General features: G+C 40.6%; 1 protein-coding gene across 2 annotated transcripts in view; it reads right to left on the reverse strand.

Annotated features, from left to right (window-relative positions):
* Window positions 1–14864, reverse strand: part of OTOG (otogelin) — a 173636-nt gene that overhangs the window by 146654 nt on the left and 12118 nt on the right. For both annotated transcript variants that reach the window (XM_038405412.2, XM_038405411.2), the window contains exons 5-7: window positions 2590–2682; window positions 2043–2197; window positions 205–323 (exon numbers count right to left, since the gene is read on the reverse strand). In XM_038405412.2, the coding sequence (XP_038261340.1) occupies window positions 205–323; window positions 2043–2197; window positions 2590–2682 (367 nt within the window). The remainder of the gene's footprint in view (window positions 1–204; window positions 324–2042; window positions 2198–2589; window positions 2683–14864) is intronic.

The raw sequence follows: 14864 nt of genomic DNA on the forward strand, positions 1-14864 counted from the left end.
TATCCTCTAATACCACAACATAGTTTAAATATCATTCTCCTAGTGCACTACTTTATAAACTGCAGAAATGTTACCATCAATATGCATGGCATATTTGCCTTTTAGCTGCCAATAAGTGATGTTGCTTTTACATACACTGATATGTCATAAGAATTGATTCAGTGTAAAAACAAAACATAGCACAATAAATGTGAATGTAATTACCCAAATCCTTTGTAGATGACCTCACTGCTCAACTTTATTTCTTCATCTCCAGAAAAGAATAGGCTAACGGACCTTTTGCAGGAATAGGGTGAAGATTTGCATTCTGGATCATTATTAATCTGCCAAATGATATTATTGGGGAGAAGTAACATTTTAATAACATTCTCAACATTCTCTATGCTGCCCAACTAATACGTTCTGTCCCAATCATGACTTTTAGCAGTGATCTCAATGGGCAACAGGATAGTTTAGTCACCATGGCTTCAGTCCTGGGTTTCTCCAAGACTGCCAACAATTGTGATATGCAGCACGACAGCTATGCTGCTGTTGTATAGACACTTGCTACAGATGGAAAGAGTTTTTCCATCAACCTAGCTGCATCTACAGTAGGAGTTAGATCAACCTAACTACGCTGCATAGGGTGTGAAATTTTTCAGTCTAAGATTTAGCGGTAGACCAGGACTAATTTGGCCATCATCTTCTCTCCAGACTCTGAGCCTGATCATATTCTCCCAATTTTGCAGTGTACAAAGCAAATTCTATTTAAGATGCAAGGATCTAACAGGAACTGGTCACTATAGGAGTTGCAGTTGACAAAATGATGCAATGAAAGTTACTGCTTTCCCTAGAGTTTAGTCACTGGAAACAATGGCAGTACACTAACCCAGAAAAAGAAGTACACAGCAGTGATGTGCCTGTGCAGGAAGGAGATCAAAGGTTGGCATCACTGGCAGAGCATAAAGGGCAGGGAGAAGAATAAGGGAGACCAAATCAAAGATGCAGGAAAAAGCAGAATGAAGTAGGGTGCTGCATGCAAGGAGAAGAAGTTTGAGCTTGCTAGGCAGTGCAGTGGGAAGCTGGTGAAGTGACTCAGCAAAGGGCAGGGGATTAGGTGGCTGAAATAATGTGTGGAAAAGACTATTTACATTTTTAATATATAAAAATAATGCATCTGATATAAATTAAGAGACTATGTTAGAAATTATGTATTTGATGGAACTATTTTTGAAAGATGGTCAGTAATGGCTCAGCTTCTTCTATATTATCAGTAGTAGCTCTATTTCCATTAAAGATGAGTTAATATTCAAAATTTTTGATGTTTTTAAAAAATGCATTTCATTGTTATGAAACTATGCTGCTTACATACTGCAATGACAGGCACTACAGAAACTCTAATATAGATATATTGTAGCATTTAAAATGAGTTTGATTATCTGGTATTACATGTCCTGATCCCAAGTGGTGCTGAGTACTGCAACTGGGAGTTGTGGGAACTCACTGAGCTGGCCCAAATATGAGTGAGTGGAATTTTGACCATGCAGCTTTAACTATGGTTCATGTGTTCAATCGCACCCACAGAAATCATGAAACCACAGGTGCCAAACCTGAGTGGCACTGTGAGCCCATGCACCAGGTCACAATACCCAGACTGTGGAGCCAGGCCCACCCTCACAGGACAGAAGCTGCCACTTTGGTATGAGTGCAGGGTGGGCTCGCTCTCCAGTTCCCCCATCGCCGGGCCTCCCCTCCACTCCACACTGGGCTTGCTTGAGATTAGGACTGTGGTGCTGGGACAGAGGGTGCTGCTGCAGATGGTCGGTGCCCCTCTTGACTATAACTCAAGATCATGTCCCAGGAGAGTTTAGTATAGTGTCCCCATTGAATTGGGTGCTGCATCTACCTCTGGTGGTCAGCACCTCACCTGATCATGCCTATATATGTTAACGCCACTGATAACCCTTGTAACTTGTCTACAGATCATTTTTCCACTTTAAACCCACAAGTTATTTGTATGCCCTGTGATAGTATGAAACTGACTTAAAAATGCAGTCTCCCACCTGTATAGAGAAACTCTGTTCATCTATTTCATTCTGTCTCACAAGTACATATGTGGATTTCCCAGAGAAATAATAGTAGAGTCCATCAAAGGTTTCAAAATGGTATTGACCCCATGTTCGGCATATGTTATCCCTTTCAGCACCTGCGTTGTGCACTGGGCAGACAAAAGGAGAGCAATTTGAAAAGCATTAACCTTTTATTTTTTGATTGAACAGGAAAGTTTAAGAAACAAAGCATTTGTCCTTGGGATTGCAGTCCCACTTCAGGATACCTGCAACACTCATGGCAGAGTAGATACGAGCTAACACTTCCAAATCTTCAGGTATGTCTCAGCATAACTCAAGGCCAGCAGGAAAGCAAGCAGTGGCTAGGAGTGGTACAACTCCAGCTCTGCTAGTGTACTGGCTGCCCACCGGGCAGAGAGTGACTATGAGCTTTGATGCCTTTTGGCAAAGGAAGGATGTCCTTGTGGCTGTGGGGCCTGTATACTCTTAACACAACCCTGGACAGATTGCATTGTAATATAGAATTTTTTCTTCTACACACCTGTCTGGCATCTTGATCCACTTGCATTAAATCGACTGCAGTCACAGAGCTCTCTGTGCACACATTCACCTCCATTAAAACACATGACTGCACCTAAGTAAAGAAACAAGGCTTATTAAAAACTAAGTGTGCTAATAATTTACATTAACAAGGCCTTGCATGTGAGCCAATAGGTATTAGCTGTGCATCTGAAGGCTGGATGGGCTGACATCTTTCAACCTGAAGGATCCAAAAGAGCTTCACAAACAGTCTTCATACAGGAATAACTTCACTATTGGAATGCAGACACATATGGCATGGAGGACTGGAGCCAAATGAACCATGCAATACACTCCAATTCAGGCATGCCAAATTTACCAGAGAAGATGTATATTCTAATTAAAAAGGCTATGGCATCTCGAGGCACTTGTAACCCATCTATCACTGGAGTATCTGGGAATCAACACAAAGATAACAGGATACCTTAGTATCTAAAAGATTCCTGAACCCTAAAATGGATCAAGAGCTAAGTCAGCCCTGCCAAAATTCAAACCTGTTACTCTATGGAGTCTAGATATTTCTAACTGCTAGGCCACTAGTAATTCCCATTCCTTCTGATAACTTGTAGGGTACCAGTCACAAATCAATCTTACAAATATAGACCTGAATCAGAGCAGAGATCAATGCTTTAGTTTCCATATTGATACTCTCCAACTTTTCAATGTAAAATATTTCTATTCATAAAGTACAGTACAGAAAGCAGAAACATTTTGATTTGTAATGACAATTTTGGTTTATCCAGAGTGGATCTCTATCAGAATCTTTTGGGCCAAATTTTCAAAGTATGATATAATGGGTACCCAAGCAGAAATATGCATTTAACTACCAAATTAGCACCCTGAAATGCAACTTTGCGGGACCAAAATATCTGCATGGGCATTTTGATGGGTTTGCCTATTTTACCCATCTTTATCCTTCAAAGTTTGAGCTTACTTGGAAAATCACTGACTTTTAATAACCATACATAACTCCAATTACAAATCTGTCAATTTTATCTCCACAAGTATACAAAGTAGAAATAGTTTATAATATCCAGAGAAGAAAAGCTTGAGAACATCTCTGTTGTATGAAAATAAATGCATCATAGTCATTTAAAGACTGGAGCTAAGCAGGCAAGTTGAACTTTGAAAGAAGTAACCTCAGGTAGTACAGTATTTGGATTTGGCCTTTTTTTGTTTTACTTATTTTTTCCTCTAAAAATACTTCAGACTTTAGATAGAGGCATATTTTTGCTCACACAATTCTTGAAAAAACAAACCATACTTATAACTCACAAGTCATGTACTGAAACACAATATAAGGTCAAGGTTTCACTGGAAACAGGTACTGTTTTCTTCTACTTCTAGGAAATATTAATGTTTGAATCACAATCAGTAGTGTGTACAGTGAAATCATGGAGTGTCCTGATTCACTTCAGCTTTTGAAAGGGATGACTGTGTTATTTAAAGTTTGAACTTTTACTCCCCTTAGAAATATTAATATGAAGCCCAACTCTGCAAACCTACATGCAAGTACTTGTTTGGTTTCAATAGACTTGTCTCGTGAGTGAGGCTTCAAGGATTTGCACCCATGTTTTATGATGCCAAGTCATCTCCCATGCATTATGTTTTCATCCAAATATTCGCATTCACAGCACACAAATACAAAAAACACGAAGAACACCATAAGCTCATTCTAAACTATTTTACTAGAATGGCTGAATTCTATTTCCTGTAGACTAATTTTAAGATCACAAATCAAAATGTTTTGATAAGACAGAAAAGGAACATTCAAAGGATGCATTCCCATTACTTTACTGTGGCTGTCTAGCAAGATAGCAAGCTAAAGACTTCAGCAAGAGTAATTTACCAGTAAACTTAATTTCAAATGTTATTTTCCTGCCTCATTTCCTGTCCTTAGCTAGAAGTTCATTTTATTGATATTTTTCATTGCCAATTTTATACAAACACCTGCTATAGCAGGTGACCAGTTTGTTATGCCAGCACTGGAGAACTTCAGTACAAATTCCATGACAGATAAAATGAGCTACATAGTTCTTCCTTTTAAAAACTTTAATTCTACTAATAAAAAATAATCTGAAGTAAAGATGAGCATTGAAAGGTATCCTGTGAGAGTGATCCAGACAAAAGTAACTGCAGATTCAACAGAAAACAGAAATTAAGAAATTTCAAGTTTAACAAAAACAGATGATATTCATTTTAAAACTCTAATTGGAGATTGATCTGATTTTCAAATGGGCCTCAAAAAATGACACCCAGAAATTTTGCATCGGCACCCATTTGCACACACAACTGCCTTTAAATGCGTACACCAGGTAACTGTGCATCACCCACTATAATTTCCATTAATAACCCTTCTAAATAACCATCACATGTGGGCTAAACTGAACTATGGCTATACAGGGATTGTCCTATGAGAGCATAGCCAGTCTGAATCCCACCTTTTAAAACTGCATGGAGTTGGTTTATTGATCACAGTAGAGGTTTCACTATAAATTCTCACACTTCAAATTTCTTCTGTTTTGTAAGATTTTATCTTCTTAAGAATTAGTCCCTCTGCTTAAAATTGCACCTATGCTGGCACCTATAAGATTTATCAGCACTTTTTGTTGAGCAACTTTTTGTCCAAGATTTTTAAAAATAGGTGCCTAAATCCATACTTGGTAACCTAAGTAAGTGGTCTGATATGCAAAACCTGCTGAGGACCTAGCATCTCCCATTAACTATAATTGACTTCAATGGCTGCTGCTAGATACTCAGCACTTTTGCTAATTAGACACCTAAATCTATGTTTAGGAGGCTAATTTAGGCTATTATTTATGAAAATTTTCACGTTAAACTGCAAGTGTTTCCACAATACCTTCACAGTTAGTCTACAGAAAGAAGCTGTGCTTTTTCCATATTAGGCACAGTGACTTTCATGAAGGGGACTCTGACATTTCAGCCTACGCGTATGTAAGGTAAATGTCACATTACCTAGAAGTTGTCACCTGGGGAATTAATTTTAATATAATAAATGTAAAATGTATATAATATAAATAGATTTATATTGTTTCAACAATATCTGAATGTAACATTTTGACATATCCAAAGTGAAATATTTAATTCCATGGGGAAAAAAAAATCAAGATTTTGACTTTTTGTTCCAAATTGGGACAAATACAAATTTCAAAATCTCAAAAATGTTTGCAGAACAGAAATTCCATTTTCCAACCAGATCTAGAGACAAGAGACAGTGATTGAGAGGGTATATATACACACACTTACATGGAACTATTTCAATTACTAACTTATTTGAGACATATATTAAGTGGCAAGGCAGAACAATGGGTCAGCTTCCTATACTCCCATTTCTGGATATCTGGGTTCAAAATAATTTCCTGGGATGCTGCTTCTGCACAATACAGCTGCCCTTGTCACAAAGGTACCGCTCAACAGGCCACAGAGTTCAGCATGACTGGAACACTAGGATGTGACTGGTCAGAGTTGGGAGAGCTTTTTCGGGGGTGGAAGGCAAGCTCTACAGGCTGTGTATTATGCTGCACTCCAGCCTACATTAATAGTCGGACTTCTGCTTTATCAAGAGGCAAAGTTAACAATCATTTGGAAAAAGGGGTAGTTATTGGTCACCAGCTTGCCTAGATATATATCCTGCCTTTAAACTGTTTGCAAATGAACATCTGGCTGCTGGATCAGAAATAGTCTACATCTCCCAGTAACTTGCCCCTTTGTCAAGCTCAATTTTTTCCAGTCAAATTGACAAAAAAAAAAGGCTATAGAGGCTGAACCCTCAGCCTCCCCACTTTGTTCCAAAGCCAGAGAACTTGGTTTCTCTTCTTTTTCTTCTCCTCCTCCTCCTCCTCTGGGAGGCTGAGCAGCTAAGCTGAAAGGCTGTCAATTTTACTTGTGGAATTGACAAGAGCCTTCGCGGGAGAAGCTGAAAAATTCCGTGATGGTTCTCCCCACATGAATTTTTTTTTCCTGAAAACCTTCCATTTTTTATCTTTCATCCTGGCCAGGGACAATTCCCCCACCCGAAAAAATGAGCTTTTTCACCATTTTCCAACACTTTGCCCTTTAGGAGTGAGTAAAGACCACTGAAAATACTTGCAAATATCACTGTGGCAGGATGAATGTAGCAGGTAAATTGTTTGCTCATTATCATGACGTATGTTTCTAACAAACACAGAGGCCCCGATTCTCCATTGCATATGATCAGCTGTTGCGGACGGTGGCAGGCACAGGAAGTTGCTTGCAACTCACCGAACCTTGGATGCCCAGCCCCTGCCAAACTTAGAGCAGCAGGTGGCCTAATCTAATTTCCCCAGTGGAAACTCCATAAAGAGTTTACAATAGCAGAAGATCAGCTGTAGTGGAGCTCATCTCCATTGCGCCCCTCCTGCCCCCAGGTTACATCTTTCTCCCCCTTACACTGGGGTTAGGGTGAGCATCAATCATAGGTAGTAACTACACCACCTCTGCTAGCTTTACCATAGTGAATAATCCACCTGCACAAGAGGAATTCTCCTGTGAGCATTTTAGCAAAGAGCAATTTGGCACTGGAAAATACAACCCAGATGACTGAAAATGCACATAAATCAAGAATGATTTTGATAATGTCATAATTAATCCCTTTTGCACTCTACAGCTGCCTTCCTCAATCCCTCCATGTGGAAATTCACCCCTGTGCATAGGGCCTGTGTAACATGGACATACCCCGGTCGTCAGTGGGCGGAATCGACTCTGGGGCCTCTGGAGCTTAGTGCATGAGCCTCCACTGCATGAGCAAAAAGCCAACTGGCTGTTAGCTAAGGCTGTAGAGCAGGCTCATTTTTTCTCTCTCTCTAAGTGGTCTCCATGCCACTACATAGGACAGAACACCACACCCAGAATGTGTGTGGGTTACACCTGTACAAGGCTTTTGCACTACACACCCTTTTTGGAGAACTTAAGAGGTGCATAAGCCTACTAATGGGTCTCTGAAGTAGGATGAATTTTATGCATAATAGCCTGGCACCTTTCATTCCTGGTCCTGCCCATTGTCTCCTAAGATTGGGAATAGAACTCAGGAATCCTGACTCCCAACATGTTTCATTAGCCAGTGCCTTTAGTAAAGTGATGAGCTACTGCCTTCAACAAAAGTAATTTAGCCTTCAGTGTGGAAGTTATTAGGCATCTGTCCTTCTAGATAAGCTAAATGAAATGCAAATGTCCACTTTGATTGGGTTGTCTGAATTGGCCGAGGTGCTGCTGTGTTCTGAAAATTGAGTGAATCCCCAGATAACAGTTGACACTGATAATAAAACTAGTCAGGTGATCTGACAGGCTTCAGGCTGGCCTTCCTTTCACAAGAAGGTGGGTACATATAGAGACATGTGTCAGTGTAAAGCAGTTAAGTATTACCAGCACAATACAGCCTGATTTCAGTCCTGCTTCATTCGGTAGTAACTCAGAAGGCCTATGATACTGTGCAAGTGAAAACCTGGGTTACTTTAATTTTGTTGCACCTATCAAGTAGCTCTTTAGGCTTTCACTGAACAACATCTCATGCCAGTATTCAGCTTCCTTTCAATTTGTAATCATCTTAAAAACCCCAATATGTTCTCAAGCCAAGTGAATCTTTTCAAGCTGGAGTTGAGGGCGTCATCTCAGCATGTATTTAAGTGTTTCTGACCCTCTCCAAAATCCAATGCTAGAAATTGCACAGCGTGGGATAAATTGGGTTTGGATTTCGCCAGCGTTCGAGTGACACAGATGTGTCACTCTGGTGCCTCAATAGCAATGCAATTTTCAAAATAGCCCACGGCAAGACTTTCAAGACAAAGCAACCTCCTGCATTTGGCAGGCAGTTTTTTGATTGTGTGTGCCTGGAAGAGCATTATACAAAATGGAACAGAAAGATGGGAGACCCTACAAAAGAAACAACCCTTCCCTCTTCCCCATACACACCACACATAGGCACATGATTCATCCATCGACATTTCTTACTAACAAAACTCTGTGTGTCTTTGGGATGTTCTGTTAGGAAAAGTGAAAGGATTTTCTTGCATAGAAGCAGGAGGTTCTGTGCTACAGGATTCAACTACTAAACCTCATATAGTATTGTGTTGTGAGCTGTATATTAACCCAGGCTTTGGAGTACCTCTGAATAAAGCAGGTGAAGCACCATCACACTGAACATCACAGGTGACATTCACTCCTGTGCAGAGGGCTATGGTATGCAGCACTTAAGTCCCACTTGTAGATCTAAAGCGAAACTTAAGTGGTGCATAGACTCTGTGTTGGATCTCTCCATAGCGGTGAATTTCATCCTATTTAGACTATTAATTCTTTGGAGCAAGGATATATATTGTCTGTATATATGTATATAAAGCATCCATATTACTATACTTCACACTCTGTATAAAGTAACTGGCTTCATTAAGAGGGCAAAAGTAATCACAGAGAGGGTTGAAAGAGAATTCAATTGAACTACACTGATTTACGCCAGCTGAGGACCTGGCCCATAGTTTTCACATGCTAATCCCACAGTTCACCCTCAGTGAAATATTACCTTGCTTGTGTGTTTCTCCAGAGTTCCAAGACACAATAATATCTTGTAACTCGGTTATTGGCTAATAATACTGACCAAAAAATAATGGGTCACAGTGCTTTACACACAATCAGAGAGGTGTGCAACGATGAATGGTGACATGCTATTTTTGTTACCTACATATTTATGCAAAATGTTATGATAATGGGCCAAGTCCTGCTCTGTTTTATGCTGGTGTAAATTTAGAGTAACTCAACTCAGTTCAATAGAATCTCTCCAGATTTACATTACTGCATATTGGAATAGAATATGGTACAACTGTGTTTGAGAAAACATAAATATAATTGAGAAGAAATATCTATTCAAAAAAATAGCACATGGTAACATTGGATATTGCATAATAAATACATACATTGCCCACAGTGGGAATGGAACTATAACAAGGTTAGGAGAATTAAAATAAAACTATAACTGGAGATTATAAATAAAATGTAATTTAAAAACTGGGTAATCATTATTTTGAGAATTACTATGCAACTACCACTGCTTAGCCTTAGTGCTCAATTACAAAGCACAAACTTTGAAAGACACAAAGCCTTTTTAGAATATCAATTTGTGAAAAGCATAGTAGAAAAAACTGTAGACATATGCTATTCAATGCAAGAATGTTCCTTTAACCTAATATACTTATTGAATGTATGGACTCTTCTTAGGCACTCTGGCGCACTGGTAGATAGTGTTCTCTTATCTATTAATCTCAGCACAATAAAAAGTGAAGCCACTGAAAATTTGATTTTTATGTGATGGAAATGTGCTGAATCATATATTATTGTTATACCCATGTGTTTCGTGAACATTTATAAAGCAATGGAGTTAAATCAAAACATACACGGTACATGAAAGATAAATGTCTGCAGAAGGAATTGGAGAGTCTCCAAAATAGATCCTGCATGGAAAAATAAGCAGACCAGTACAACAACAACCCAAACATAAAATGGAAGACCAACAAGTGTTACAAAAAGACTCAGAAAGTAGTATCAAAAAGAAAAACATGAACTCAAATTAAAATAATGTTGCTTATATCATGCAAAGAAATTACAAATATATACCATTATGAGAACAGTTTAGCCACTGGTACAAACAAGCAGAATTCCTTGGGCTTTAATGGAGTTGAAGCCAATTATACCAGTGGTGGATTTGGCCCATCATGAGCCCAATTCTAAGAAGGCCAAGGGCCTCAGCTTCCACTGCAATCTATAGAAATCGGAGATGCTCAGCAGCACCCAGGAGGCATTCAGCATTTTACAGGACAAGACTAGAGAAAATACTTGATGATAAGGTTTGATTTAAAGGATTTATTGGCATGTGTTTGAGATACTCACGTCACTTATGAGTAGCAATGCCACCACAATAGTGATGCAGATTTGGATCCCAAATGAGCACCTGTAAAACACTTCCACCACCCGATGCCATTATATATTGAATAAATGTCAAGTGTTTCATACATACTATTTTTTAAATAGTGTGAGTAGAAATTTTAAAAAATTGTATTAGGACTATGGCTCCCTTTGCTCAGGAGTCTGAGATGCTAGAATAAACCCCAGTAAAATGGTTTAGTGGACAGGTGATGTGTTCATAGACATGCTCTGATAAATTGCAAAGGTATGTGATCAATTTATTTATGACATGCTTGAGAAGCTGGATATGAAGCAACAGTGTGCCATTGTTGCCAAGAAGGCCAATGGCATTTTGGGATGTATAAGTAGGGGCATTGCCAGCAAATTGAGGGACGTGATCGTTCCCCTCTATTGGTGAGGCCTCATCTGGAGTAGTGTGTCCAATTTTGGACCCCACACTACAAGAAGGATGTGGAAAAATTGGAAAACGTCCAGCGGAGAGCAACAAAAACGATTAGGGAACTGGAACACATGATTTATGAGGAGAGGCTGAGGGAAGTGGGATTGTTTAGTCTGCGGAAGAGAAGAATAAGGAGGGATTTGATAGCTGCTTTCAACTACCTGAAAGGGGGTTCCAAAGAGGATGGATCTAGACTGTTCTGAGTGGTAGCAGATGACAGAACGAGGAGTAATGATCTCAAGTTGCAGTAGGGGAGGTTTAGGTTGGATATTAGGAAACACTTTTTCATTAGGAGGGTGGTGAAACACTGGAATGTGTTGCCTAGGGAGGTGGTGGAATCTCCTTCCTTAGAAGTTTTTAAGATCAGGCTTGACAAAGCCCTGGCTGGGATGATTTAGTTGGGGATTAGTCCTGATTTGAGCAGGGGGTTGAACTAGATGACCTCCTGAGGTCCCTTCCAACCCTGATATTCTGTGAATCTATCACATGGGTATCTTAAAAAGAGAGAAAGAGTGGAAAACCCCACACATAATGAATTAATCTTGATTTTGTGTGATGACTGAGCTTTTCTTTTTCTTTATTAGAATTGTGTCTTCGGTTTAAAAAATATCCTGACAGTTGTTTTTCTTTTTAATGTGCTCTCCTTCAATTTTTTTAAGACTGTAGGAACACAAATATTGCATGGTTCTTCATTCCATATCCATTACTCCTGTCTTTCCTAGACCCTGCAAGAGTGTATTAATAATCCACGAGAACTTTTTATATTTATAAAGTTTCAAAGTGATGCTTAATAGCCAAAAATATTGAGTCTGAGATATTACAGACAACAAATAATTGTAAGGTTGAAAATTAATTGTTAAATATATATCCATCTATATAAATCATAAAAACAGTAACTGCACTTAAAATAAACTGAGATTTTAAAAAGTTGAGGGCACTAATTCTAAAATAGACATTAAAGCCAGCAGAATATCAAATACTAATAATAAGGCTTTGTGGTTCTATATCACCTTTAATATGAAGAACATGATCAGTTTATGAGGTCTCCTAATATCCCTGTTAAGCAAAAAAGTACAATTCAAACAAGTAAATAGAGCAGGAGACTTGTCAAACATCAGGAAGGAGGACAAGCCAAACTCTTCCCTGGAACGGGGTGGCAACAAGTGATGGCCTGCTTCTTTAGAGCAAGAAGCAGGGGTGGATTGGTGTAAGAGTTTGGGTGGCAAGAGATAGAGTATGGCTCGGTGTGGCAGCAGGGAGGACTAGGCAGATCTGGGGCACAAGTCCATGAAGGCAGGGATGGGCGTGGGCTCAGTGCTGGGGTTGCAGAGTTGGCACTGCAGTTAGTGTGACATCCCTGTAACAAGGGCAAATGTCACAAGCCTCTTTTTAATGAGACATATTGAGCCGTTTGCTACCTTGAAGAATGTGGCCTCCTTGTAATTCAGGGTAGGGTCTATGCCCTTTTCTTTCTTGGCCTTATGCTTCTGTAGCTAGCTAATAAAACTGAGCGTCCTGTACTGAGGCACTAGTTTATGGGAAGGAGAGGGGTTAGAGGCATGCTAGTACTTTCGGCAGCGTTACTTCCCTGCCATAAGGATTTGAGTTGATGCTCTTTAGTCTCTTGGTTTGATGCGACTTGAACTAGTTGCTCCAAATGAGCCCCTTGTAAGCAGGGTTTAGCTCTCCTCAGGCACTATTGAGCATGTCCCCAAGAAACTGTGCACAGAGAGCTGTCCCACAGCACTTGGTTTCCAACTTGCCTAGAGTTCTACAGCCAAGCTTCCTGTCTCACTTTGCTGTTAAGATTCCGCAGCACTTGCTGATACATTGAAAAACAGAGGCTCTTCTGGCACTTTTGAAATGAAGCAATCAGCATAGTCTTCCTTTTCTCATTGACTTTGGAATACGTCACATATTCTGCTTTTAATCATCTAACATGCTGATTTTGTTTTAAAAAATTTGGAACTGCTTGGTGAAGTAGTTGTGTAGGGTAATTTTGGAGATTTTGGCTTTGGGGTAGGATTGAATTGGTATTTGGTCACCTGGGGGAAGCTTGGGAGGAAGTGAGAGCCCCACAGAAGAATAGGACAAGCTAGAACTCTCTTAGAGCTAGAACTCCAGGCAGTCAGCAGACCCAGGAAAGGACTTATTACTTGACGCTCAGGGGACTCTGCTCAGTCCTGTCCTAAGGCTTTCTGACTTACACACACACATTCTAACACTTCAAAGCAGAAGTGGAAAAGAAGAAGAAAGCATTTCAGAAATGGCTAGGGAAAGGCTAGGAAGAATTAAAGTTTTTTAAAAGGAAGAACTTTGTGACTCATTTTATCTATAATGGTATTTGTACTGAAGTTCTCCAGTGCTGGCATAACAAACTGGGCATCTGGAAATGGCTAGGGAAAGGCTGGAAAGCATTTCAGAAATGGCTAGGGAAAGGCTGGAAAGAAAACAAGTCTCTGACGCTGGAGGTGAAGAAAGGGGTCTCTGAGCACAGTGACATCCCTGTAACTAGGTCTAGGGTCACTCATGAACAGTCTAAGGCAGGGGTCTCAAACACGCAGCTCACCTGCAGAGTTATTTCCTGCAGCCCACCATAGCTACCCTCACTCCTCACCCCGTTGCCTCCCATCTCCACCCCCAAGTGTGCTGTGTCCCCACTCCTCCACCTACCTCCCAGCACTTCCTGCCACCAAACAGCTGTTTGGCAGCGCTTAGGACTTTCCAGGAGGGAGTGGGAGGAGCAGGAACATGGTGCGCTCAGAGGAAGAGGCGGGGCTGGACAGGGATTTGGGGAAGGGGTTGGAATAGGGGCAGGGAGGGGGCAAAGTTAGGGTGGAGACTTTGGGGAAGGGGTGGGAAGAGGGAGGGCAGGGGTGGAGTGGGGGCAGGGCCAGGGGTGGGGAGGGCTTTTGTATCTTTGTACGAAAATGTGTCAGCGAGGCAGCCCTCGGGCCAATGTACTAGTCCTCAGTGGCCCTCGTGGTGATTTGAGTTTGAGATCCCTGATCTAAGGGGATGTTGAGCATTTTCATTTCTTGAGCCAGTTGACCACCCTGCAAGCAGGGTTCAGGTCTGTGGTATTTGGGCCTCTCTACATTACACTCCTTTAGCTGGTAGTGGGAGTGACAACTCTGTGATCAGGATGTATGTCCCAACACTCTCTCTTCCAGGACAGCTTGGGCCTTTTGGTATCTTCAATAGGTTGACTCCCTGTAACTAGAGTTTCAGTCTCTGCCCTTTTGGCATTATACCCTATCGATGCTCTAGTTAGTGTGACAACCCAGTATTCAGGGTCTATGTCACAACCCTATGGGACATACCAAGGCTTTTGGCGCATTATAGAGGGGGACTTTCCTATAAGCAGGGGTTTGTTCTCCGCCCTTCTGCCACTGTACCCTTCCCTGCAATTAGGATTTGAGATGCTGTCCTTTAGTCTCTTGGTTTAAGACTTGCTTCTTTGGCCAGCTGCTCAGAATGAGCCCCCTGGTAAGCAGGGTAAAGCTCTCCTCAGGCACTACTGAGCATGTCCCCATATGCACAGAGTCCTGTCCTACAGCACTCTTTTTCTAACTTGTCTGGAATTCCACAGTCAAGACTCTTGGTTTGTGTCTCACTTTGCTGTTGCAGAGAAGATTCTGCAGCAGTTACTCGTCAGTTCAAAAAGAGAGGCTCTTCTGACACTTCTGCAATAAATCAATCAGTGCAGTCTTCCTTTTCTCATGGACTTTGGAATATTTTGCAATTAATTTCACACTGTCTTTACTCTTCTAGTCCCTCCCCCCTTTATTTTTTAAGATTTCTGCACTGCATTGTGTTAATGGGAAATCGAGAGACTTTGGCTTGAA

Source organism: Dermochelys coriacea, chromosome 6 (assembly GCF_009764565.3).
Source record: "Dermochelys coriacea isolate rDerCor1 chromosome 6, rDerCor1.pri.v4, whole genome shotgun sequence".
Lineage (NCBI taxonomy): Eukaryota > Metazoa > Chordata > Testudines > Dermochelyidae > Dermochelys > Dermochelys coriacea.